Source organism: Columba livia, chromosome 7 (genome assembly GCF_036013475.1).
Source record: "Columba livia isolate bColLiv1 breed racing homer chromosome 7, bColLiv1.pat.W.v2, whole genome shotgun sequence".
Taxonomy (NCBI): Eukaryota; Metazoa; Chordata; class Aves; order Columbiformes; family Columbidae; genus Columba; species Columba livia.
In genome coordinates this window covers 36,267,618-36,295,073 of record NC_088608.1, presented here as the reverse complement: position 1 = coordinate 36,295,073, position 27,456 = coordinate 36,267,618, and the positions used below count along the sequence as shown (strand labels likewise).

At 45.1% G+C, this 27,456-nt stretch overlaps 2 protein-coding genes across 23 annotated transcripts in view; one reads left to right on the top strand and one right to left on the bottom strand.

Moving 5' to 3' along the window:
• PCNT (pericentrin) overlaps positions 1–11,029 on the bottom strand; it is an 86,161-nt gene extending 75,132 nt beyond the window's left edge. For 8 of the 14 annotated variants that reach the window (XM_065069372.1, XM_065069373.1, XM_065069377.1 and 5 more), the window contains exons 1-4: positions 6,434–6,553; positions 3,804–3,995; positions 2,104–2,154; positions 1,009–1,188 (exon numbers count right to left, since the gene is read on the bottom strand). In XM_065069372.1, coding sequence (XP_064925444.1) covers positions 1,009–1,188; positions 2,104–2,154; positions 3,804–3,995; positions 6,434–6,475 — 465 coding nt within the window. In that variant the 5' untranslated portion in view covers positions 6,476–6,553. Of the gene's footprint in view, positions 1–1,008; positions 1,189–2,103; positions 2,155–3,803; positions 3,996–6,433; positions 6,554–10,839 lie in introns of those variants that run through there. The other 6 variants (XM_065069383.1, XM_065069384.1, XM_065069387.1 and 3 more) reach the window with 3 other exon arrangements.
• Positions 11,030–16,001: 4,972 nt separating this feature from the next.
• Positions 16,002–27,373, top strand: C7H21orf58 (chromosome 7 C21orf58 homolog). Of its 9 annotated transcripts, none has more exons than XR_002409288.2 (9): positions 16,002–16,212; positions 16,417–16,488; positions 16,757–16,820; positions 18,703–18,770; positions 19,330–19,473; positions 19,883–19,997; positions 21,393–21,532; positions 23,190–23,428; positions 24,429–27,373. XR_002409288.2 is itself a non-coding variant. In XM_005515026.3 (9 exons), the coding sequence occupies exons 2-9, from the start codon at positions 16,429–16,431 to the stop codon at positions 24,442–24,444; spliced, it is 774 nt and encodes a 257-aa protein (XP_005515083.2). In that variant the 5' UTR covers positions 16,002–16,212; positions 16,417–16,428; the 3' UTR covers positions 24,445–27,371. The 9 variants fall into 9 exon arrangements, 8 of the variants coding, with proteins under 8 accessions (XP_005515083.2, XP_021138434.2, XP_064925441.1 ...); XM_005515026.3 differs by having other exon boundaries at positions 16,757–16,814; positions 23,190–23,362; positions 24,429–27,371; XM_021282759.2 differs by having other exon boundaries at positions 23,190–23,362; positions 24,429–27,370.
• Positions 27,374–27,456: the final 83 nt, after the last annotated feature.

The following is a 27,456-nucleotide window of genomic DNA, read 5'->3' as shown; positions in this document are numbered from 1 at the left end:
AATGAATACTTAGTACCCCCTAAATTGTTTCCTATCTGTCAGCTCTTCTTTTCAGCCATGTGAGAGAAAGCTAATGAGATGGGATACATTAATCCTACTTTATGTTAATCACATTAACCTTTTCAATTTTTTTCTCACCAACAGGAAACATCTTTGTTTCCCTGTCCTAAAAGGAGAAAAACATGTCAAGCAGGAAGTTGCTATTGTTCAGAAGTACCCAGTACTTTACCCTTACATATAAATGCAAGGGAAAGACTATTTAAAGTATGGGGTTTTTTTAATATTTTGGGAAAGGTACACCTCAGTTTAAATAAAGCTTAAATTATCCTACTTAATCCTTTACCCAACACCCTAAAAGTCACAAGTATTGTCAAATATTCAAGAAGCAGGAGTGATCTCTGGGGGAAAAGCCATCGGAGTGGTGGTGTCTGCCATCCCATGTGAATGTCAGAAAAGGGGGTATCTCCACAGAAACATCGACATTTCAGTAAGCACTCTCTTTTCAACACTTCGAAAACTACTTGGCGGGGTTTTCTGCATCAGCTTTCAGCTTGACCTCGATACATAATATATATTTTTATAAATACTGACTTTAAAAATATGTAAGTTCTATGTTTTTACATTGAGCTCCTACCTCAAATGTAGGATTAACTATACTTACCTTTGTGTTTCTTGCAGGTTCTCTCTAGAAAGGCCCATTCCTCAATATAGCAAGCACATTTATCAATAAAAATAGTAGCAAGTGTCTAACCATTTCTCAGCAGGAGAATTTAACTTCGTATTTCACAAAAAACTCTCTAAAAATAGAAGCATTTCAAATCTATTTTACTTGATCCAAGCAATACAAAGTCCTGGACACTGGTGAACGGAAAACCTCAGCAGCGCATTTCACAGCACACGTTAGCAAAGTGAAGCAATTTTTCGACTGAAAAAACAACACTAATTTTGAGTTTCACCTCAAAATAATAAAGCAGTATTATTCCCATTATCTAATTCTGCAAAACATACCTGAAGGTGCATGGAGTCGCTGTGCTGGGTAAGTTGTTCGTGCAGCTCGTCCATCTGCGCGGTGAGCCTGTCCACGGCCTCCTGCTTCTCCATAAGTTTGTTCTCCAGCTCAGCTATTCTTGCCTGACACATCTTAGCATCAAGCTCACTGTATTCTGCAGCAGAATTGATTGTAACTTTCTTCAGAAAAGAAACAAACAAAAAAAAGTATTTATTCACCAAACAATCCACCATTTCTGGTCTGTGATTACTCCAAATACGGGCAAATTCTAGTGCAAAAGTAATTCAACGTTGGGGCTTGGTATTTAATAGAAACATTGTACATACAGTCCTTAATTCTTAAAAACTTCAAATAAAATATTTTCACGGATAATATATTTTCATATGATACTTTAAGGCACAAAAGTAAATTAGGGAGAACATTGTGATTCTATAGCACCAAGTTGCGGCGAAGTGACATTTTGACACATGTTGGGATGTAAAACACACTCCAGCTTACAAGTTGGGGGGTGGGGGTGGTGTATACTACCAACATTTAAAACAGCTTTGTGCTGACTGGAGAACAGTCCATCCATAGGAAAAATAATAATGTAAAGTTCTTAAAGTTAAATTCAAATGTAAGCAGCTATTGCAGATAAATATTCAACATACTCTGAGTTTCTGTGGCCTTTAACAGAAAAAATAACATACAAAGTACCATTGTGTAAAGCTGCTCCAACCAATCCTGTGGTTTCTTAGGAACAACATTGTTACAATTCTCACAGAGGAGACAGTATCTTGTATGTTATTTTAAACACTTTCCAGTTTTAATGTATGAAACAATTAAAGAATAAACCTAATTTTCAATTAAAAACATTATTCAAATTTCTCTGAGCAAGGTCTGTGATTTCACTAAAACCAATTCCCTTAGGAACCAATTTTGCAACCTGTACATGTTAAGTACTTGGTTTAGACTGTAAAATAGTGAAATCACATCACATTTATCACATTTGATAACAATGCTCAATAATGAAACATATTAGTAATCAATTATCATACTCTTCTTTCACATATATATCAGCATCTTTTACTAAATATACCTTCTTTCACACTTACTTGAGCTGCATGATCATCCAGTACACCCCAGCTGGACAAGCCAGCACTCCCCTGGTAAGTAAACAAATAAAAACCATTAAATCACGGTCATTTTAAAGATAGGCAAAGAAAAGCAGAATTATTTTGGAAACACCATAAGCACATGACCCAGAAAAGTTCATGTTGTAAGAGAGACTGACTTGAATGCTAAACTCAACTGGTCATCCATGGTCAAATGAACAGAATAAACACATACAAAAAAATTAAAGTCTATTCAGAAATGTGGGGCTATGCCTTACCATTGGGATTCAATGTTTTATCTTCTGCTTCTGTGGCTTGCAAATATAGTTGAGCATTCTTTAATCTACTACTAAATATTCATAAACTAACTGACTGGAGATCATTTAACAAACATGCTAAAATCATTCAAGCAATTATGAAAGCAGTACTATTTCTAACACTTAATGTAGCTAAAAAAGTATTTTGAAAAATATTTACCTCTCACTAAATTCACAACAAGACAAAGATGAGTGTAGCACCATTTATAAAAGGCAGCCCATAGCCCTCCCTGTATTTTGAATTTCACAAAGTAGTTTCCAGTGAGTACTGGTGCCCTCTCCACGTCACCTGGAAAGCAATTCCATTTGCTTTGCACACCAGCTATTTTGACAGAAGCCATTAAGAAGTATTAAGTGATTTGTTGGTCTTGTTGGTTTGGGGTTTTTTTCGTCTGTTATTGTTTGGTTTGGGGTTTTTTTGTCGCCAATTTTTGCACAGACAACATGCTGAAATGCACTGGGAAACTACTTTCTTAACAAATTCCCAGACTGAGATAGACACAGTTTGTTGCAGCCAAAGGGTCACCTTGTGGCTTCTGAGCCTTGTGAGACCATCAGCCAACCACTTCGGAAGCAAGTTGGATTCCTATTAAAAAAATTGTTCAAAACTATGTTTTGCCTGTTTTTATTGTGAGGCAGGAAAAGAGAGAAAGCGTCACATGACTGTGTAATCCACAGCTGATTGAAAGATAAAAATCTTGCTTTTGAGCTGAAGCAAGAAAGTAACTGCTAAATTCAGGCAGACAAATGCACCTATTAGCAGATGTCTGGTAATCTCAGGCTATATCTGAAGCTGGTTTTATGTTTCCTGACATGACTACACGGCTACCTCTAGAGGATCACGAGTACAAACATCCCGAAATACGGCATGCACAAGCCGAGACACATTTTAAAAAAATTTGTTAGAGAACGTAACATCTATGCTGGTTTTACAATGGCTACTGAGAGCATGCTGGAGCAAATTATGTTTTCTCAGAAAACATTAAGCACATGTGAGCCAGCAAAGTGATACAAAACCAAACAAATACTGTGCATTACAAGGCCCTGTTGCTCATTGCTGCACTTCTCGGTCTGGATTTGCCATTTCATGGAGTCACAGCCACACAACCAGAACTTTGCCCAAAGAGAAGCTCAAGGCAGTGAAAGACTTCAGTTTTATAGACAATACGAGCTGTCCAGCCCATATAATGGAGGTGGTTTTTCTCAGTTATTTACACCACTTTGTAAGATAGTTAATTATGAAAATCCATCCTTTTCCTTACTTCCCAATGGCAGCTCGTTGCCAGCAACAGACAGCTAATACCCAATCAAATAAAACAATCACCTGGAACACTTGTTATCTGCAAACAGTGAAGTGAAACACAAGGAATAACTAAGATTTACCTCTGTTGTTGTCTCTAGTATGTTGGTGGCTTCATCCTTCCTCTCCATACCCTTACCAAGACCTCGGGCCGCTAGAGCGTGTTCTTCCTTCGGAACGTCATGCGTGTGGACAGACGAGCTCTTCCTCTTCGCCGTCTTTTTCTGCGACTGCGCGACGTCACTTTTTGTTTTTCGCTGTCTGTAGTAAGCAAACTGTGCAGGAAAGATTGGAAGAGGTAGAAGGAGAGGTAAGTGAGGAAAAGGTAGCAGGACCACAAGATTAACACACTCATGGGTAACAAAGATCCTTTCTCGATAAGGTATATACATCTGCAGAAAAACTGCTTTATCTTCCTACTTTCTACACATTCAGAACATACTGGATAACTGTGCAATTAAGCACGAAATCTCACACCAATGCTAGAGATTCGTTACAATACAAGAATCAAATTTTACTCCGTGAAACTTTATGTGTCAATGACAAACCAGAATTACAGCAAGACAGATTAGTAAAGGAATAAGTTGTTAATATACTAGAATCATTAGGAAAAAAATAATAATTGAGCGGTCTTCCTGCAAGATGAGCAAAAACAATAACCCCCTAGAAAAGTATCTAAACAGATCTTTGCCAGCGTAAGCTTTAAGACTAAAATTAACGGAAGTGAATCCTCGTGCTCCTTTTCTGCCACCCCCTTAAAAGAACACAGCAAAACTTCCTAGCCAGAAAGCAGCCTAGAGTACATAAATAGAAAATCAATTAAGCCAGGTCATTTTAATTTCTTCTGTTGAAGAATCAGATGCTCTACTTTATCACACTATCACAGCTCTGTGAAGCACCAGGGACTTGTAAAGAATGTCACTGACAATGTATTACCCAAGTTTCCTTAGCACCTTAAACAGCTTAAAAAGGATTATCGTATTTTCAACTCTAGGCTGTATTTCCAAGTAACATCTCCCTTGTCGCATAAATCCTGACATCCTTCTCATAAGGAAAAAGCCTTCGCCAAGGTTACAACCATAGGTTATCAAGCGCACTGTTAATATATCCTTGTGGCGAGATAAAATAGATGTAAATATAAGTTCTACCTGCAACATATGCCAAAATCCACTGCCTTACAGCTTGGTTTTCCTGTAAAACTGCCACCTTGTGGAAAAATATTGTCTGTTTCTTTTCATTCAGTTTGTGAAATTGATTTAGGCCAGTCCCTTCTCCTTACACCCATGTCCTTACTTACAGCAACTTGTACCTGACAGCTTTGCTATTCAACAGATACATAGTTACACACCTGCTACCCTGATACACCTGTTCAAAAGGTGTATTTGCAGAAAGACAATCAGTTTCTTACCCGCAGTTAAGATGTTTATGTACAAATAGCGTATTTTTAAGATTAGGTTCTGTAGTTTCCATAGTTATTAAGACTGAATGCAGATTGAACAAAGATGCCCAGGTGCCCTCTTGCCTTTCATAAGTAAAAGGAACAGACCAGTAAATAAAGCTGTAGCGAGACACAAATATTATTTGCTAAAATCAGGTGTTAACTCCAGCACCTACAGATGGCAATATAGGTCAAAAATAGCTATTGCACTAATTAACCTTTTAACAGGGGAAAAAGGGACAGGAGGAAACCTGCAGAAAAATGGAAAGTACAGGAACTGCTGAAGCAGGAAAATAAAGAAAATAGGAGTAAAACAACCACAAAAGATGAGAAAGGCAGAGAGTGTGGCCATCATAGAGAGCAGTTAATGATTTCATGGAGGGAGACCAAGTATTTGATATTAGAATACCATGACTTGCCATGACTGAACATCTAAATGAATATGAATTTTTACATGCATGGCCCAAAGAAAAAAAAAAAAACCCAACTTATTTTGTCCCATTCATACATATTAAACCTATGAAAACATAATATATGTCATACCAAAATATCCAACTACTCCAAAATTTTATGGAACTACCAGACTTGTTGGTCCATGAAAGCGTCTGGAGTTAAATATGCTCCAGATTTATGGAATCACTGGATGGGGAAAAGGTTTATTTAGGGTGATACCAGGTTTCCAAAGCCTTTGATCAGCTACATGATTTGAAGTGCCATTATAAGAGTATCATCAGACATGCAGTAGTGTGTATGAATACAAAGAAAACGTGTAATGCTGATTTCCCCCATCCCAGTGAGGTCCCATCACGCAGGGCCCAATTCTCAGTTCGCTTTCCAGCAGCGCGTGCCAAGACAAAAGCTTCACTTTCAGCCAAGACGTCGCACACCACAGGAACACCAGCAGCACCGTCCACCGCAGCACTCAAAGCAGCTCTCCATGCAGCACACCCGTCCCTTCTGCAGGTACCACAATACTGCAGCTTCATTTCACCAGGACCAGTCGGTTCCAAGCCGCACCGCAAGGCACCTCTGAATCGGTACGGCCAGCACCGCACCAGGATCCCAGAACTAAAAGAATAAGCTTGTCAGGTTTTGTCGCGTGGCCCCTGTGTCATCCCCGTCCCTGATTACCTGCCACGCTGACATCTTTCCACCACATTATTGCGAACTGGCTGACACCAGCAGCACGGACCGGACGACAGGAAAACTACAGCACACATAGACCTGTTCAGCTCCCCCCAGCCCACCTCTCACATAATTTACTCCTTTACTTACTGCTTTACGTGCTTCAGAAATTAGTACCAAAAGAATACCCATAGCAAATGGAACAGAGCAGAAAAACACAGCAGCACCACATAGAAACAGGTTGTCCAAATAAACCTTATTCCACCTCTTAGATACGGTAAACACAAGCATGAGTGCTCTTAGACAAAACCCAGAAACATTATTTAAAGCTTCCTTAAACTGACGAAGCAGGAAAACTTCCTGAAAAAAGCACACGCTCCTTTTTGTGCTCCTACCGTGTAGAATGCAGGAACAGTAGAAACCTCTCACACATGAGGTTTGGCACATAGAGGTCTGCAATGGCAGAGATGGTCACCATGCACACTGGCTAACGTGAGGTGGAAAAAAAATTACAACACAAAACAAGAAAAAAAAAAGCAGCACCAAAAACTTAGGTTTGTTCTGTTTCTCGATTACTAACTTGGCTACCAGTATTACCTTTATTAAAATTGCAAATCTGAAGTCTCTGATATAGTCAGTATTTAGCTGCCAAATCATTACAATTTCCAATTAATATAAGAGCTGGACTTATTATTAGGTGATGACTTAAATGCATTTCAATAAAGGAGCTTTTATTCTTATATGGAAAATAACAATTCAAGTAATGGTTTAAGGAGGAAAACAAATAATCACATTTTATTCCTATCCCAAGTCATTGTTTAGCAGCCTTAAATTGGATGCCAGACAAAAAGTAATATTATAGGGGGATAAAGAAGTAGCAGGGGGGGAAACCAAAAACCCCAGAGCAGTTCAGACCTCCAAATTCAGTCATTATCAGCCTGCAGCAGGTACGACCACATGGGTTGCCACAAGTCAGGTTGCTACAACAGAGCCCTGCAAGATGGAGGCAGCCTGGCACTCCTGTCTCCTGGGAGCACCCTCGAAGTGATGCAGTGAGATGAGCTGGGAAACTGATGTGGATGGACACTGAACACTTCTGGACCAGTTGAGATGGGATCACCTTGTGCTGCTGTAGGCGTGCACCACGGGAAGGAAATACTGTACCTGCTCACAGCCATCTTTCCCTTTCAAAATTGCATTTGTATTCACACAGAGGGCAGCACAAAGAAAATAAAAAAAAAAAAAAAAAAAAAAACAAAACCAAAACACATTTCCTTACTGCTCTATTAGACAAAAGCATTCAAAACACAAGCTATCCAGAGAAGTTTCTGAAGCAAGTTCCAGTCCTGCAGCCCATCCACTCAGCAGCACAACCACAGACCACCATGGACTTAAGAACACAGAAAGGACTACACTGAGTGAGACCAAAGGTGTGTTTATTACAGTAATTAGCCCAATATGCATTTGTTCCATAAGTCAGCTCTACAACTCCAGGTATACCAGTAAAGATACAAAAAAACCAAAACAATCAAGCACACAGCCATACATGCCAGAAATTGGGTGTGGGTATAGTAAGGAATCTGCAGCTCACATGTTTGCCTTCCAAAGCCAAACATACTATCTTTGTGTTTAGTGTGCCCCAATGCATATTGCTTTCATTCATCTGTCTGTGCCCACAATCTGCTACAAGTAATGGATCTCTGTGACATTCTAATAAGCCGAGGAAGCACTACGTCTACCTCTGCTTTTCTAAACCCTTTCCTCTCTTCTCAGATATGTGATACCACACAATAGCAACAGTGATGGGGCTGCTAACAATTTTTTCTAAATGGTAAGATGAGAGATATTTAGCACATAGTTAAAAAAAATATCAATGCAGCAGTGGCTCTGCACACATAATTTGAAACTCAATATAAATCCCTACTTTGTTTTTTTTTTTTCCAAAGGCAAACAACAGCTGTACAACAGGTGTGAATTAATAACCTATTCAAGGCAAGTCGACCCCATTTTTCCAACCAGAAACAGCTATGGCACTTAGAGAAGGGTTACAAAAGAAATACCCTAAGTCTTGCCACAGCTAATGTAACTTTTCAGCCTAAAGACCTCTTGTTCTCCAAGTCTCCTCTCTCTATATTAGTCCAAAAACTAATCACACAATTGTTCTCCAACCAGGGATTGTGCCCACACAGCACATCTCAAGGAGCTGCTGAGTGGGGAGTGTGACAACCACGGCAGCATCTGGGTGGGACAGGCCAGGGACAGAGGAGCTGCCCACCAGCAAACTGCTCCAGAGCAGCTCCAGCCACAACTGCGCTCCCCTCCCTCTTTAACTGCCTTCTGCACAGCAGCGGGATGAGGGAGCTGAAACAGAAACACAGAGGACTGCTGAGCAGGTCTGAGGCAGACAGAACAGCTCCAAGCCACCTCCAAACGCGCTGGCCACATTTCCAGAGCGGTCCCCTGCAGAACGGGCCATGGCCCTACACCTGTGGGAAAATCACAGAACCATTTCAGTTGGAAGAGACCCTAAGAATCGTTGAGTCCAACCATAACCTAACTCCAGCACTAAAACACGTCCCTAAGAACCTCGTCTAAATGCCTCTAAACACCCCCAGGGATGGTGACTCCACCACTGCCCTGGGCAGCCTGTTCCAATGCCTGACAACCTTTTCTGTGAAGAATTTTTTCCTGATATCCAATCTAAAGCCTCCCAGCACAGAAACACCAGGAGTGATGTCAAGACTGAAAAGGCTGTAGCACATCATGGAAAGACTGGATCTATCCAAACCTCCCAAAGCCCTGTGCAGCCTCAGCTATCGCCTTGCAGTGCCAGTCCCCCATTCCAGTCCTACTGGGATGGTGAGAACAGTGAAGAGCTGCAGCCTGGCAAGCCTTATTCAGCCGTAGATTCTCAGAAGGGAAATATGACGATAACAGCTCAAAAACTAGCAGAAACACTGAATTAAAAGAAAAGTAATCACGCATTTCTAACTAGCTTCTTGAACATCATTGCCAAAACAAAGCAGAAGCTTTTATCTAAAAGGGTCAACACAGCCCAATTGCTAATCACATAGTTGCAGACCTTCATAGAATCATAGAATGTCCTGAGTTGGAAGGGACCCACAAGGATCATCAAGTCCAACTCCTGTCCCTGCACAGGACAACCCCACAGGTCACACCATGTGTCTGAGGGTGTTGTCCAGTCTCTTGAACATTGTCACGGCTTGGGGCTGCGACACCTCCCTGGGGAGCCTGTTTCAATGTCCAGCACCCTCTGGGTGAAGAACCTTTTCCTGATGTCAAACCTAAACCTCCCCTGGCACATCTTCCTGACATTCCCTCGGGTTCTGTCAGTGGTTGCTAAAGAGAAGAGTTCGGCGCCTGTCCCTCCTGCTTCCCTTGTGAGGAAGCTGTAACCACAATGAGGTCTCCTCTCAGTCTCTTCCAAGCCGAACAAACCAAGTGACTTCAGCCGCTCCTCATACAGCTTCCTCTCCAAAACCTTCACCAACTTTTTAGCCTCCTCTGGACACTCTCTGGTAGCTTTATATCTTTTTCATACTGTGGTACCCAGAACTGTACACAGTGCTCCAGGTAAGGCCACATCAGTGCAGAGCAGAGCGAGACAATCACCTCCTTCAAACAGCTGGTGATGCTATGCTTGGATGCACCCAGCACACAGTTGCCCTCGTGGCTGCCATTAATTACAAAGAGAGCATCACTTTCATATATCAGTCGCATTGTAGGAGCTCTGTGCACAGTCCTGCCAAGCCACACCTCCCTGAAGACATGGAACTGCTCAGAGCGTGCTAAGTGTTCACTAGCAGCGTGGCCGGGAACAAGCCAACCCAGCCCAGCTCTCCAATAACCCACCTGCAGGTGTGAGGGCAAGCGGGCTCCTCACGGCAATAGTAAAGCACACACCACCTGTTCTGGGGGATTTCTCAGCTGGAAATATAGCATTTCCACAACGACCCCTAGGTAAAAATGAGGAAAACCAAGACGAAACAAAAGCGGAGCCTAGGGGAAGATATATGCACTGCTTTAAGCAGCTCCTTGCTCACTGAAGATAACGTGTATGCACCTCTGCAGTCATCCCGGAAACCTCCCCGGCAACCTGCCTTCAGGGCATACCGCTCAGCACGGTTGTTTCTGGCAGAGCCCCGCTGCCCAGGCAGACACCCCTCACCTCCGGACAGCCCTCACCTCCGGACAGCCCTCACCTCCGGACAGCCCTCACCTCCGGACAGCCCTCACCTCCGGACAGCCCTCACCTCCGGACAGCCCTCACCTCCGGACAGCCCTCACCTCCGGACAGCCCCAAACAGGCTCCGGCTCCGCCGCCCGCGCTCCCGGGCAGCACCGAACCCGTCACACAACGAGGAGACACCCGCCGCCGCCCCCACAGCGGGGGAGAGGCCCGGGGCAGGCAGAGGCAACACCGCGGGCGGCTCCGGGAGACAACCCCCCGCCAGGCCCGGCCGGGGGCACCGCGGGACGCCGAGGGCCAGGCCGGGACTGACGCAGGCCTCTCAAGCCGGGACCCCCCGCCTCACCTTGGCCCTGCCGGCCTCCAGTTTCCGCCTCCGCTCCTCCTCGTCCATGTGGCGGGTGGGCCGGGGGCCCGCAGGCGACAGCCGGGCACGGGCACGGGCACGGGCACGGGCCCGGCCCCCGCCTCAACTGTCACACCCGAGGGGGCACCGAAGTTTCGGTCATGGCCGCCCCTGCGCCTTCGCCCCGCCCGCCTCGGCTCCACCGCCAGTCGCAGAGGGGCGGCGCGCAGCGTTAGCCAATAAGGAAGCAGGGGCTGGGCCACCCTCCTCGGGACGGGAGGAAGCTCTCCCGTAATTGGTGAAAATCACCATACCAGGCGGCTAGCCAGCCAATGCCGAGAGCAGCCGTTACTCTAGCCCCGCTCTCTCCCCTAACTGGCTCCTGGGCTAGACAAGGGCAAGCCCCTACTGGCGCCAACGCCCGCCTCTCTCCAGCAGCCACCAATGGAAGCTCAGCGCCCGCCTCCCCGGCTGCGCTGGATGGCCAGTTTCAAACGGGCCGCCAGCCACGGCCCTGCCCTGGGGGGAGTCAGCCAATGGGAGGAGGGGGGCGGCTGCCGCGGGAAAGCGGCCCGAGCCGTTGCCGAGCACTGCTGCGGGCGGACCGGGGTGGGCCAGGGACACCGGGCCGGGATCCTCCGCCTGTCCCGGGCCCGCGGCGGTGCCCCGGGCCGAGGCTGATCCTCCGCGAAGAGGGGCAGCTTGTGGGAGCCCTGCCCTTCTCTCTACCGTTTCTGCCTCTCCGCCGCTGGCCGGGTCCCGCGTCCCTCTGGAGGCAGAGGGAGGTGCTGGTGCGGGGGGTGCCCGTCTGGCTTGGTTATGAGCATTGCCCTTTACCGCACGCCTAGCCGGCCTTTTGGGTATGCTTTGCGGGTGGGTTTTACAGCGTCTCACTGCTTTGTTTTCACAAGAGAGCAATAACCTGCTCTTTTCTTAGTGCTGAGCATCATTAACCTTGCCAACTGATGGCTTCTTTGTGTCTCAGAGTCATTAATCACACCTGAAAACACTTTAATCAAATGTATTGCTCAGTTCTGAGGTAACATCTCACAATGCACTGGCTCTAAGAAACACAACAACACAAGCACTCTCATGATCTAACAATGTCTCTTCTATCCCTGGACCTTTCTGTGCATTTGTTCCTTAAACTGGGCTCTTCTTTGGGCTTTTGCCCCCAATTCAGCCCTTGCATCGGCCAGGACGTGGGCCAGACCCAGCTGCTCCCGCCCATTGCATCTCTGCCATCCAGGTTCCCACCACTATCCAAAATGTACATGGGAAGAAATGTGGAGGTGTTCACACTCACAGAATAAATCATTTTATACCAATCTCCTGGTCTCCTGCGTTATCTCCATGTAAATATTTCAGTATAAACAACGAAAAGCGTGGAGCAGCGTGTGCTCAGAGCTCCACAGGGACAGCTGAGGACACCAGGAGCACGACGGGGTTGGCAAAGGCTTTACCCACCAGAAATCCTGTCTGTGTCCAGAGCCGAGGCAGAGGTTAAGGTTTAAAACACTACAGAGGTTGCCAGGCGACAGCGTGCATTGGCTTTTCTTTTCTTCACAATCAATTTTGCTCTTCTAAGGAAGAATGGAAGTTTCAGTGAGCAAACTGATGGTCAGACCTGATAGTGAGGACAGACTCCTGGGGCTAATTCTGGTCACCCCCTGCTTTGTCAGTCCTTGGAGGTCTTTTGTTCATTTTTCCTAGTAGAACTGCCACGTCCTCTGACCCCGTAGCCAGGATTCTGAGTTCATACCCAGTCAATGCCAAGAGTTAAAGTCTGAATTATGAAATTTCTTATGCAAAAGCTTGTGTCATTTGCACCCTCTGAGAAACAAAAGGAAACTGGAAAGTTGAGAACCAAGAAGTTTGTTGGGGCAAATCCTACCTGACATCACCATGAAATCAGTAGAGGTCATTTAGACCTCGACTAAATTCGCAATAGCGCCGATAATGCTGCACTAAGATCAGGCTGGTAACAAAACCTTACTGAGAACTTGGGGTGCTGCTGCGACGTGTGTGCAAATAAATAAGCAGCATTTGCAGAGACCAGTGCTTTGTCATTGTTGTATAAGAAGTCAATAATCATAAGTATAGTATACGATTAGTATAGCGTACTTAATCATAAGTGAGAAGACTTAATCATAATTTGGTTCAAACTGGGATCACTGTTTTCAGAAATGACAGGAAAAAACAACACTGCACGCTGTTATATGACAGTGTCATGAAATAACTCTAATTGTAGAATGTGTTATTCCTATGTTTAGCTTCAAATACGGCCAGGACATTTTAACGATACCTGTAACCAGCAAGCAGCCTAACAAGAGCTCTTGACTGTTACGTTGCAACATTACAATTGGCAGAAGCAGACAATTTATTGGAAGGAAAATGTATGTACTTCTCTGCTGGTGGTTTGTGTGTGTTTCTTATTCTTTTTAACTCTCTTTTAATAAATTAAAACACTCTTCTAAGACTGAAACAATAAAGTCTCCTTCCTGTGGGACTAGAGAGTGAAAGTTCATTGTCCCTGGATATTTCCAGGTATGTCATTTTGTTTAGTTCTTTTCATATTGTATTTTAGAAATCATAATAATTAAAATCAAGGGCTCAAACTACCAAAATCAATTAAAAGACATCACAGAAATGTAGTACTGATCTGGACCTCACCAGGTTATCTAATCCATTTGTGTATCTGAGGACTAGCCTAATTGTCCTACAATGTTAAGTACAGTTGTTTTTCTTTATGGTTTTTAAACAACTGTGAAAGCTGTTTTCTTAGATAGCAGCTCCATCATTGATCTTACTATTTTTTCTTGGTTTTATCATGTTTTCTTCTCCATCACTAAGTCAAATGCTTCTTGCCCTGTTTTTTCAGACAGTAAAAACCCACCCTGTTCTTGATTATATCCTTTCACTCATTGAAAGATTTCTAGTCTGTCCTCACCATGTACTCAATAACTAAACAAAACCAGTCCTTCCAAGTCTTCCTCAGAACTTATATTTTGTAAATGTATCTTTTTAAAGCTTTTTTCTTCATTTTCTTTCCCTCTAAAACCACCATGTATAAAATTAAGCACAGTATTCAAATTCTGACTTCAGCACTGCTAAATAGAGCAGAATAATTATCTCCTGTGAGGTGCACATAAAATTCCTGTCATTCCTTTGCAGAATTAAAGATGTCTGGTTTTGTGCTGTTGCATCACCATGTTCATGTGCGATCCCCAGTTTGTGATTCAATGCAATTGTAGATCTCTTTCATTAAGACCCTCTTGGGTCCACCTGGCACATTCCTGGTGAGTCATTAATTAGCAGGTTGTAAGATGTCCCTGGAGTAGAGATCACACTGTGACCAGGGTGTCCATGAGTGTAGGAAAAGATTTGCTGGAAAGCATCTTTTTAGATAGTATTGGATTTCCTCTGGGATACCTGTCACATCAAGCAGATGTTTCTCTCTCTTTCTTTCCTCCATAGTCAACTCAGTTGCTTAACACTAGTGCTGTATTTTTAAGGGAATACTTATACTTGGTTCTTTTTGTCAGCCTTTCTTGTAACCCTCTATTCCTATTTCAAGGAAGGCTCTAGAAATTTAACTTTTAGGCAGCATTAAAGCCATTGATGGAGATGCCCGTCTGGAGATGTCAACAGAGCTTTCTTTGCTACATCACTGCCCAAGCGCTGCCCACAACCCCGGTCACCCCATCACAAAAGGGTTTATGAACTGAAAAGGTACAGAGAGAAGCAACAAGGATGAAGTTGAGACTGTACAGACAGACAGACGGCCACAGGGTGATGAAATGCGCAGTTAATGCAACATCTCTGAGGGAGGCCTATAGCGGAGGCCAAGACATGGATATGGGGACTCTTGGGTTATACCTTCCCAGCCAAGTTATGAGATCAATGAGTAAGGAAAATCTGCTGTTTGAGGATGGGTTAAATAGCTTCTCTTGCTTAGAAAAGAGGCACCTGAATGGGAATAAGATACAGAATGTTAAGTTGCAAATGATATGGAAATAGTGCATGGAGAACAGTCATATACATTTTGCATAGCAAAGGAGATTTCCAATAATTTTTCAGGAATGAAGATTCAAAACAGTCTAAATGTAATGTTTTTTTCTGCCTAACGCTGAAGTAAACTATACTTATGTAGTTTACTTACATAACTAGGTTTATGCTCAAGATGACTAGGAAACTCCTTGTCAAGGGTTGTTGCAGCTGCCCAGATCCAGCTAAACAGATCAAAGATGTTAGAGATAACCAGAGAAAAATCTATTTGGGTTACAAAAACACACACAGAACTGTTTCTCAGGAAAACTGCTGGCAGGTGAGAGGACTTTCTGTTCTGCCGTGTCACTTGTGGCATTCACAAACAAGCCCTGCTGAGGAAAGCTGAGCCCCAGCTCTGACACGGCACTGCTATTTTTGGGATCCCCACGTCTCAGTTTCTATAACCTCTCCAGTGACTATGAGCTGGTGTATTTTAAGGACACGATACACACACACGCTGCGTGGGTCACAGCTGGAGGAGGTGAGCTGTGCTGCTCCCATACAGCTCCCCGCAAGCATCTACCAGCTGCTCTATCTGTGGCTTTGCTATGGCCTTCAAGTAAGGAAGGGTTGGAGCTTTGCTCTCTGAGGAGCAGAACCAAGCTTAAAATATGATACTGTGACTAAGTATCTGTTACTTGGCTCCTTTCTCATGCCATGGTGTTGGTTTTACGGATGTCGCTGATGAACATTGCCCTGGAAAGGCGTTTGCTGGGAGAGGGAGATACTCTGCAGGTTGCTTGGGAGATAGTAAGCAAAGGAAGTTAAATCATAGGTTCTTTACTCTTTTACTCATCCAGGGATGAGTTCTAACTATGCTCCTTATTTTTTTGAGTTTTGTGTCACTGTCTGGTGATGAAAACTCATATGAAGGGCTATGTCAAAAGTGTATGGGCCCCTTACAGTTGGCTAAATACTGCTATCAGGTACCATCAGTCAGCAAGATCATAATCTGACCCCTAGCATTAGGCTTGTGTTAAAGAACCATTGCCTTTCATTTCTTTTTTTTTTCCTTGTCTACTAATGTGCTGGGCATTTGCTTTACAAAAGGTAAATAAGCTTCTACACTTGGAGATTAAATTGTTTATATTGTGGGTTGACACTACAAACTTAGCAACCAGGTTACAGACACAAAACTCGGAGCTGCTTAGAAGATCCTGACAACACAGAGGGCCAGGCTCAGTGCCACTGCTGGGAAAAGGCTGGCAACCATTAAGAAGAGAAAAATATTCACCCTGAGTTGCCCTGTTGTGACCATTGCAACCTGTAGCGTGAAAATGCATCAAGAGAAATAGCAGAAGAAGCTGTATCTGCGACATTGTGGTGAACATCTGTACTCATTTTTACCTGGGAGGGAAGCTGAAGCTTTTATCTTCTTCCCTCAATTGCTCACAATCTTGTATTTTTTTTTTTTTTTCTAATGGAATTATTCTTCTCTGAAGATTGTGGAGGGGGAAAAATGACCCCTGAAAGCCTATCTGCCTTTGTGTAGCTTTTTAACATGTTTTTGCCTGCCTGCTCTTCCAGGAGACTACTACAATGACAGATCCTTCAGTGGTGGATCACCTGACACGACTGAAAATCAAACTCCTAGAAAAGGTAAGGAAATAGCTCTGCAGTGCTCATCTTTGCTCTGTTTTTTTGCTCTTGCATGTTCAAGCATTAATATTGTATTTAAAATAACTATCTCAGTAGTTATAAAATATCTCAGTAGAAATAACTGAGATACGAAGAGGATCTGCAGCCAATTGAGAACGTCTGTCTTCATGCAAGCAGAGGCAGACTATACCTGTAAGGTAGGGCTGGAAACTGTTGTGAACTTTGCTGCCAGACTCATAACCAGTTCTTGTTGTGGTTCTACCAACAGAGACTAGAAAATGAACAAGGAAACCTGGAGAAGATGGAATCATCACTCCCAGCTGCAAGTAAAAGTGAAGCATTTGTTCTAATTATGGACATGATATGGAAAGGGCTTAGTGACGTTCTCAGGCATGAGTTCCTTAGCAGGTGACACCAGATAATCACATCTGCTCCCTTAAAAACTTGAAGGGGCCTCTGCATGCTCAGTGATTGGGCATTTGGGTAGTCAGAACTTGCTCTGTCTGGGCTTCTGTGACAGGGACATTGTCTGTGGAGCAGGAGGGAGACTCCAAGCTTGAGTTAGTGCTGCCCCAGCTCAGCCCGTGTCTCTAAATCTGTATGCAGCCCCAAGGATTGGAAGTAGCAAAAATGCACGTTCCAGTGAAGCTTGTGCAGTAATGTCAGCCTATATGCTAGTCTCGGTCCTAACCAAGCCAATGAATCTTAGCAGCCTTGATGCAAGGAGATTGGGCTTGCTGTACTGTGCAGCTCTATACCTTTTATCTTCTGAATTTCTTCAATGGTTTGTTTGTTTGTCAAAGGGAAATGAACCAGCCTAGCACTGGCATAAGAGTGACCTCCTGCCCAGGTGTCCTCTGCAGCCTCTCAGCTGCAGATGCTGGTTTTGCTGGAGCAAACTATTGGTGAATCCCCTTTGTCATAGCTCCTATACCTAGGAGCGAGCCCCTGTTGCGGTTCAGCTGTGTGCTTGGCTTGGTGATCCTGGAAAGGAGGCATTATTTTGGCTGTGTATGTCTGAGGGATCCAGGCAGGAGGAACACTCCACTGCTAATACTGCTTTGCAACGCTGAAGCTGGCAACCACAACCTTGTGCAGACCAGAATGTGGTTTCCAGTGTAAAAAAATATGACTCAGCTTACAAAACAAATCATTATACTGGAAGGGTTGGTCTTGAGGATTGTGTTGATAAGAGCTGGGAAACTATTTTACCAGGAAACCATTGCATGTGCAATTACATCCTGACTTTGATTTGGGCAGAGAGGTCAGGAATCCCAGCATGCTTATGAAACTTCTAAAGTTTAGACAATTCTCTATAAAAGCTGGCAAACCAGCTAAAACTTGATAAATAAGGGAGTTTAAAATAACTCTTGTCTTTATCAAACCCTTTCAAAGACTGCTGTGATGTTTCATGAACAAGTAGTGTGTTCCTTTCAACAGTACTCCAACTGAATCTATGCATGCCATGGATGGTGCATTCATTTATTTGCATGCCACATGCAGTGTCAATAATTATATGTATTTTTTTAAATTAAATGCTATCAGTAGAAGATCAGTAATAGTTCCAGATTGTACTCTGGACTCGTATACATTTAGCTGGTGCACAAATGTTTAGAAACTTCAAACATTGTGGCCAAAATATAAAAATCTCTTTAAAAACTTAGAGCTTCGAAATACTAAGTGATGCTTGCCAGGCATGCCTCCAATGTATCTGAAAACATTATTTCTTATTTCCATTTCAAGTGAGTTCAAAATCAGCTGTATGTGGGAAGAAATGAAAATTAAGCCAGTTCAGAACAAAAAGGAAACAGAAAATTTGACATTCTAGACCGAGTTTCTTTTGATATGTCACAACAAACTTTTTTTACCCTTTGCACCATCATCCTCTGCATGTACAGAGTGTATCTAGAAAATTTCAGGCTGAAATGAGTTTCTAAGCCAGAAGGTTAGAAGGGGGCTTTAGAAAGCGACCTGAAAAGTTTATTTTTGGAGATGGTGTATTGGCTTTGTAGAGCTGCTTAACAGCTGTGTCTGCATGTGGTGTAAAGTCAGTATCTGTTAGTGTATTTGACAAGAAAAGTAGCCTAAAGCCTTTTGTGGAAGAAGCCAAGGTATCTCCTAACACTTTTCCCAGAATGAATCTCATAATGTAGGTGCTATGATAGCTCTGTCTTTGCAATCCTTTGAGAAGAGAATGGACTTTTCCTCCTTCAGGGAGCAGACGTGAGGATATGCTCCAGAGCGCCCTGAGGAGAAGGAAAGATCTTCTGCAGGAGCTTCGGGTAAGAGCCCTCTCTGGGGACAGAAACAACAGGCAGGGCCAGGTTACCTGCACATCCACGGGTGATGTGGATTCAGTTCTTTTCTGTCCTTTGGTCTTTGGGCTGGGCAGGATTCAGTTCTTGCTGGTTTGAGGTATAGAGGTTGGACCAGCCAACCAGGGAGAGTGGTTGGAGAACAGGGGGTGTCCTCTCTCCCTACAGCTAACAACGCACCTGCTTCAGTGAGTTGGTGGCTTTATCCTGTTTGGCCTGAGCTGCTGCATCATAAGCTCGCTGAGGTAGTGCCAAAATGCGAGGAAGGGATTTTTAATGCTGCCAAAACAGGAATAATAGTAACTCTTATTTATTGCTAGTTTATGGAGGGTACCAATCTTTAGTGTTTTCCCAAACTTTTGGCAGTTTGTCCTTTATTTTGTTTTACATTCCTTTTTGCTTGTGCTGAAAACTGTATGGCTTCAAGATACGTGGGAAGAAAAAGTTCCTTTATAGTTTTGTGGGCACCGGCTGGGTGTTTCCTTTCATGAGCGGGTTTTCTTTAAGAAGATACTTGATTTTGCAGGAGCAGCACCTTCTGGAAGAGCTTTCGCAGCCCCCTGCACCTGCTGGAGGACACGGTCATGACCACAGGGCTGCCCTCCCGCACGTCTTCCAGATACCTTTTCCAGCTCCCCAGGCTGAGCCACCAAGGATTATCCAGCAGACGGTAGGATCCTCTCTCCTTGAAAACACCGCTAGTGCTGTGCTGGTCTGAGACAACAACCACGGGTGGAAAAGATACGCCCCTTGCCGTTGTATGAGTCCCTCACTGCCCGAGGCAATCCCGGGGAAATCATCTTACAAATAAGGCACAAAATTAATAGGTTTACCATAGGAACGAGGTAGCAAGAGGAGTGGGAGGATTGCCCATGCTCTGGCCCCACCATTCAGCCCATTTCCAATGCACATCACTGCTCATACAGCCCATGACCTCAACAGCTTCTCCACAAGGATCTCATGGGAGACAATGTCCAAAGCCCTACTGAAGTCCAGGCAGATGACACCCACTGCTGTCCCCTCCCAGAGATGAGGGAACTGGCTAAAACCAACCCTGACTTCTCCCTTTTCTTTTTCAGCTGCCGCCTCAGCCAGCCACCATCATCCAGCAGCTACCTCAGCCGCAACCCCTGATCACACAGATCCCCCCTGCCCAGCCGTTTGCAGCCCCCCGCTCCGGGAGTATTAAAGAAGGTAGCGTACCCTCCATTCGGCAGCCGGGTTGGAGAGGGCAGGTTGGACAGGACAGGCCAGGTGCCACAGCAGGTGGAAGGGGGCATGGCACAGCATCCAAGCCAGTTAGTGACGTGCTGTTTCATTATGGGGCTGCTGCTGGAGCTGTGGGAATTGCACTCTGTAAATGGACTAGATGACATTTCTGAGAGGCTTTCAGACAAACCCTTGTTGCCGAAACTAAAGAAAAAGGGACTACAAACTCAGGTTAAGCTGCCAGGGAAGCTCAGGAAAGCAAAACAGCTCAACCCATGGCACTGAGTAATATTAACAAGGTCAAACTCATGCTCACAGATGACTCAAAAATTAACGAACAGCTTTATAAACTTTGGTTTTATTCTTTTGTTCCCTCTAAACCTGTGGTCCAATCTCCTCAGAACAATACAGGCTTTTATTACACCCTGTGTTTGGAAACAAGACAGAACAGCTGAAAGTGCTGTTCCAAATATAGTGCAACGCCAATAAAAAGGGTTTGTTTCTAAACATAGGTGGATGCTACTGTGAAATAATACATGAACAAAAACCTGGATGGCTTCCCTGGCTCAAACTTCAGCCAAAGGTTTCTTCACCCCGCAGAGGAATCCTCAGTCATGAAACTGCAATATTTCTCAGCTCTTTCTTCATCTAAGCATCTGGATTTTTGAATCAGTTTATTTTCATAAACAGAATAGTGTTAATTCATGCATGACTTTTCCGAAGCTGATACATGTAAACTGCTCTTGGTGTGACCAGTTTAAAAAAAAAAAAAATAGAATTGCCTTCATTTTCTTCTTCGTCTTCTTTTTTCCCCCCTTTCTCTTCTTCCTTCCCTCCCAACAAGTGAATTAATTCCACAGCACAGGTCTTTTGTGATTAGGACCCAGAGAGGTGATGGTGAGTAGATTTGATGCACATGCAGTGGACTCTCAAGGTGGCACTGCAATATCACGTAAAGTTGAGGAAACCTCTCACATGGAAAGCAATGAGCTGAAGCAATAGAGAGCACTGTAAGGAGCCGGTCCAAGCTGGTGTAAGCAATAGAGCTCTAGTGCTCATCCCTTCTCCAGCCTGACAGTCCACATGGCCAGAGGGGTGGGCTTATAGGGAAACTAACGGACAGAAGATGCTCAACAGCACCTTTCTTCTAGAGGGGAGGAGAAACAGGAGAACTGGTATGAACAGTCTTATCCATAGACATCAATTTTACACTGCCTGGCCAAATAATGCTAATATTCTTCATGTGTTCCATTCAGCTGCTTTGTCATGGTTGCAGTGACCAGTCTGTATGCTGGACAGCACTTCTTACCTAGATGCCTCTGCTGTCTGTCAGTTGCTGATAAAGGTCTTACTTTCCTCCTTGGGGTGACCTTTTCCCAGATATGGTAGAGATGATGCTGATGCAGAATGCCCAGATGCACCAGATCATCATGCAGAACATGATGCTGAAGGCTCTGCCACCCATGGCTTTCGCACAGTCTCCTGCAGCCAGCTCTCCCCTGCTTCAGCATGGACAGCAGGTAACCACCATGGAGTCTGAAGGGCATCCTTGCTCACACAGGGCAATGGTTGATCTCCTGGGGAGGGTGCAGGGCCTGGGCAAAACATGCAGAAAATCTGGGACGCTTAACAGCTGTATCTTCAGACCCAGCGCACCAGAAGCCTGTTAAAGAGCAGAGCACACTCTGCGTCTTTACCATGATGAGCACGGTGACAGGACCCAGAGGATGAAGGTCTCCTCTGCACATGCAAACTGGATTTAGTCCAGCTCTGAAAATCATCTGGTCTGTACAGCTGAACCACTAACAGACTATTCGCTTGCTGTGAACAGCTGGGCAATGTTTATGTTACAGATCCTGTAACTGGTAAAATTTGACCTGGCAGTTTCAAATGGGCTAGAGCTGAAGCACAGATGTTGTGATCATACTTGAAGCCCCACTGCTATAGTTCCTATCTCACTGAAAATCAATGGCTACTGAGCTCTAACAGAACAGATCTTAAAGATGTTTAGCTTTGTAGACCCCTGTAGGGATTTTCAAAAACATACCCAGTGCCTGATAAGAGGTATATAATTTTAAACGTCCTTAGATGCCAAATTCCTAAGCTATTTTTAACAAGGTGATATAGCTCCTTAGTGTTTTTAACTGCTTTGAGAAAATGTATTTCTAGTCTTTAATCTGTAGCATTTATTACCTAAGAAGCAAGGACAGCTGATTTTTGGGGAGGAGGGGATATTGCAAAAACTTCCCCAGTACTTTGCCTACCCCTCCATTTTCAAGCTAACCCTGTCTTTTCCCTGCACTGTAAGAAAGATTTCTTTTTCTCAGATGTTAAGGTTGTTGAGTGCTGAGAAAGTAACTCCCACACTTGTGCAGTCCTTGCCCAGCTCACTCACACCTTTCCTATGTGCTATCTGCGAAAGCAACACATGCTCAAAAGGCCCCGAGCCCCGGGTTTAAGGCAGGGTAGGAAACGCAATCCTCGTCCACAGCCTGTCCCCTCCTGGAGGGAGCTGATGGGTTTTTTGCACCTGTTAGGACCAAATGTCTGCTCTGGACAGAAAGCCTCCCCCAGCAGCTGCCAGCTCTCACGTTTCAGGACACTGATGTCCCCCCAGGAGCCCTCTCGGGGCGCAGAGGGGCTGGCTGGCTCCCTCAGCCGTGCTCGCGTGGTGGATATGCTGTGGAAATGGCAGGTAGTGCGGGCCTCTCCTCGCGTCAGAGCTCTGCTGAGCGTTGCCTTGCACACAAGTCCTTTTCTATTTTCCTTAAACTTTGTAGCTTTTGGTTCTGAATACTCTTTCCCCCTTGCTGCGGGGAGATGTCTGGGGGAGCCAGCGGACTCATCTGCAGGTTTCTGTGGAAGACCCTGTGTCTAAGGGAAGATGGCAGAGGAAGAGTGTGCACCCCCCTGGTCCCCACCTTCTTACCCAGGCCATCTGTCACCATGTGTTTCCCTGATGTAGATCAGTGGGATAAACTGGAGGGAGTGGGGTCTGAGTGTCTCTGAATATCAGGCGAAATCTGAAATCACTGAGTGTTTGCCGGACCTACTACGTTGGAGCCTACAAAACCCATCTCCGGACACATGGCCGAATGGGAACCCAGCCCCTCACCCAGTGACGCTCCCCATGGGGACGCAGATTTCACAAATCACCTTTTGTCTCTCTCCAACAAGGATCTGCAGTTTGCTGCTGCCCCGGCTCTGAAAGCAGAGAGGCCCAGGCCATCTGCAGTGCACCACCACCATCACTACCCCCCCGCCGCGCTGCTCCCGGGGCCCCCCGCGGGCTTCCCCTCCACATCCACGGCACACGGCTGGACCAGCAGCACGCTCCCTGCCCTACCTACGTGAGTAAACAGGCAGCACGGATGTCACCTTGGAGCCCTTCCTTCCTGCACCGGTGGGGTAGCAAGGTAGAGCGGACAATTCCATGCCTTCCTGGTTCTTCACTAAGGCCAGTCCTGAACATTGTCTTTAACACAGCAATGGGGTTGAGACAGGTTAAGTGATGATTTTGTACACTCAGTCTTATAACTTGAGTATAAGCTGGGGAATGACCTATTAGAGAGCAGTGTAGGGGAAAGGGACCTGGGGGTCCTGGTGGACAGCAGGATGACCATGAGCCAGCACTGGGCCCTTGTGGCCAGGAAGGCCAATGGTACCTGGGGTGGATTAGAAGGGGGGTGGCCAGTAGGTCAAGAGAGGTTCTCCTGCCCCTCTACTCTGCCCTGGGGAGACCACATCTGGAATGTTGTGTCCAGTTCTGGGCCCCTCAGTTCCAGAAGGACAGGGAACTGCTGTAGTAGGTAGGACAAGGGGTAGTGGGTTCAAACTGGAACACAAGAGGTTCCACTTCAATATGAGAAGAAACTTCTTCTCAGTGAAGGTAGCAGACACTGGACCAGGCTGCCCAGGGAGGTTGTGGAGTCTCCTACTCTGGAGACATTCAAACCCACCTGGACACCTTCCTGTGTAACCTCATCTGGGTGTTCCTGCTCCATGGGGGGATTGCACTGGATGAGCTTTTGAGGTCCCTTCCAACCCCTGACATTCTGTAATTCTGTATCCTCAGGCATGGGCAGCCTGCTGGCAGGGGTATCCCTATGGCCCTCTTCAGCATGGGATTTTAATTCCTGAACGGATTACTTACCTAATGAGATTGTAAAGGATAAACATTTCTACCCCTTTCACTTTTACATGGGTTTGTAATCTGTACCAGTAAAGATCTCCTGGCTTCTTCCAGAATTGGTGCAATTAGCTATTTGCAGAAATAAGGAAAAGATTTTGTCATGGCTTTTAAGATGTCGTCTTCTTCTTCTTTAACTGCCTGCCATCATGAATGATGAGATCTGACACATCTACACTGTCCTTTTGCTATTACTAAACACAATAATCCTATTCTTCTTGTTGCAGGTGGCCCACATACTGACAGTATGTGTTCCTCTGCAAGTGGGCCATCGCATTGCTGAGCTCAGCCTGTACTTGAACAGCTCCTAAATAATCTGTCTGATCGACAGCCTAACGCCTGTATGACTGCACATTGTTGGTACAAGAAGCATGTGGGAGAAAGGCCGCAGATGTTCAGAACAGACATACCATGCACCTGTGGTCTGCTCACCCGTTTCTGTTAGTTTAGTTGTTTCCTGTCGTCTTCCAAGCCCACACCAGCCACAAGCAATCGCCACTTTTTGTTGCTGTCTTTTCACAGAATCAGAAAAACCCATCCCAAAGTGTCTTGCAGGACTGGCAACCCACAGCACACCCTGGGCATGAAATAATCTTGACACCAGTGTTATCTGAGCCCTTGCAAATGAGTATGGCCCAGCTCCGTGGCTGGGAGTCCCCTACATGTGCAAACTGAGGAAATGCCCCTTGTGAAGGGGCCCACTGCCCTCCTGGGGACGGTGATGCAAACTAACCCAGGATGTATGAATGAGGGTTTAGTCACCAAACCGCACCAGCGTGAAGTGTTCCTCTCCGTGTTTCTGGTTTTACTTCCCTCGCAGATATACTTGTCCTACAGTAATCACCTAACCAGGGAAGTAAGGATGAACAGGAATGATCCAAATGCAAATTACCTGCGTAGCAGAGCAAAAACCTGGCATTGTATTTTCCAGAAGACCAGCACTCCGCCCTGCCTGTGTGAGTTGGCTTTATGCACTCTTTGGATAAATGATTCTCAGTGGAGAAGAACAGGAAGAAATCTGCTCCTGCGGTCGTGGGTTTTGAGCACTGAGGTGCAATGCCCACCCCAGCTACCCACAGTCCACGTGTCCTGTCCCAGGAGGACTCTGACTCTCTGTCTCTCACTAACCTCACATTTACAAAGCCACTCAAGGTTTACTTCTCAAAGAGCTATTGGAAGGTGATTTAAACACACTGGAATCATGTATATTTGTTTCACTATTGTTCAACCTTTCACATGTATAATCAGGGTTTAGACTTGATTTAAAAATAATGATAAAATCCTGAGATTCTTGGATATTGATGTGTCTTTTTCTTCAGTAACATAAATCAAACACTTTTCCTGTCTTTACTTTTCCCACTAATTTTCGGAGGGCAGGCTTTAATCTGAGCATACATTATCCTGTTGTTGTTTTCATTCAGGACTTCATGAAGGCTCACTTAGTTTTTAACCAAACGATACTTTTTCATGCTCTCAGCACCCTGGTTGTATTTAATAAAGAAAGATAAACAAGTAATTAGTAGCATTTTCTCAATGTCTTCCCACTTTCTCCTGTTTTTAAAGTGGAGGACATCTTTACATTGTTTTTGCCTGGTGCAGTTTGTGAATGAATCTGATGAAGATAACACAGGGACCTAAATTTTGTTTGGAATGGTTACTGAAGAGAAGAGATATTGCACTGGGCACAGATAATCCCTGACAGGCAAAGTTCAGTCTGGTTTGCCAAGAACTGTTGTCAGTAGCTAAGGAGACAGGTTTGGCAGCCAGAAGCTGATGCGTATTCCATTTACCATCCCAGATAGTGCTGCTCACCAACATCTCCGGTGCTTCCCTGTGTCTGTGCCTCCTGCCCCCAGGGCAGGTACACGGAGCGTGGCTGAGGATGTTTGTGCAGAAAAGAGGTATTGCCAGACCAGCTTTAATTATACGATTGTACGCTGTGTTATCCACAGGAGCCCATGAATTAATTGACGTACCTTAAAGAGCTGCTATCAAATTGGTAAGCCAAGGTGGTGGAGTAATCTGTAAAGGCTACCAGACAAGTACGCAAAAGGTGCTTTGAGTGATATTTCCAAATAATAACTGTCACTGCTGGAAGCTAACAGTGTGCTGCTTGTGCTCTGAAAACAATTAATGAATAATTTATTTGCTATGTAAAACTTACCTTGCTCTTTGCCCTCTCTGCTCTGTTTCCTTTGCTCTGTGTGTGTGAGTCAGTCAGGTGGTGTGGAGCAAATTCACTGCTGAGAAGATCAGAGAAACCCAACGGAGGGTCTTCACTGGTGACTCATTTGGACACAGTCCCAGGGCCTGTGTGCACTAATAACCTTTAACAGCCCAACCTGGGACCCCTGCCCTCCCCAAGGCCAGCAGTCCCATTTAAGCTTGAGCCTGGGGCTGCTTTTGGGTCCTGTTGTCCTGCATGTCCCGTCCTTGCACTGTACTGCAGGTTGGGACCATGGTGTGGCACCTGCTCCCCATCCCCTGGGATCCAGGATGTGCGATGGAGATTTGGTCTTGCCCATTTGAGGCAAATTTGCTAGTTTGGGCTGTGCGCTGCAGGTAATTAGTATATGTTAATGTATGTTTTCACTGTCTGCTGCTTAATTATTGTGAGCAGGTTGTAATTGGCTCCTCCCTGTTAAAATCTTACGGTGTGCAGTGCTGGATCAGCAGAGCACTTCCTCCCAAGAACGGGTTTGTGAAACAGTGCACACAGAGATGTGTCCTCACAGCCTCATCCAAACCCTGGAAAGCTTCTGCAGATTAGGCACGGACCCTCTGCTTGGTATTGTACCCCAACACACTCAGGTCACACACAGCTTTCTTGAGCAATAGATGTCCTCACAGATGGGATCAGGCCCCTGGGCAAGCAGTGTGGTTCACATTCCACCCTCGGGAGGGTGCTCAAGAAGTTACTTGGCATCATCACAGAATCACAGAATGTCAGGGATTGGAAGGGACCTCAAAAGCTCATCCAGTGCAATCCCCCCGCCGGAGCAGAAACACCCAGATGAGGTTACACAGGAAGGTGTCCAGGCGGGTTTGAATGTCTGTAGAGAAGGAGACTCCACAACCTCCCTGGGCAGCCTGGTCCAGTATCTGTCACCCTTACTGAGAAGAAGTTTCTTCTCATATATAAGTGGAACCTCTTGTGTTCCAGTTTGAACCCATTACCCCTTGTTCTACCATTGGTTGTCACCAAGAAGAGCCTGGCTCCATCCTCCTGACACTTACCCTTCATATATCTGTAAA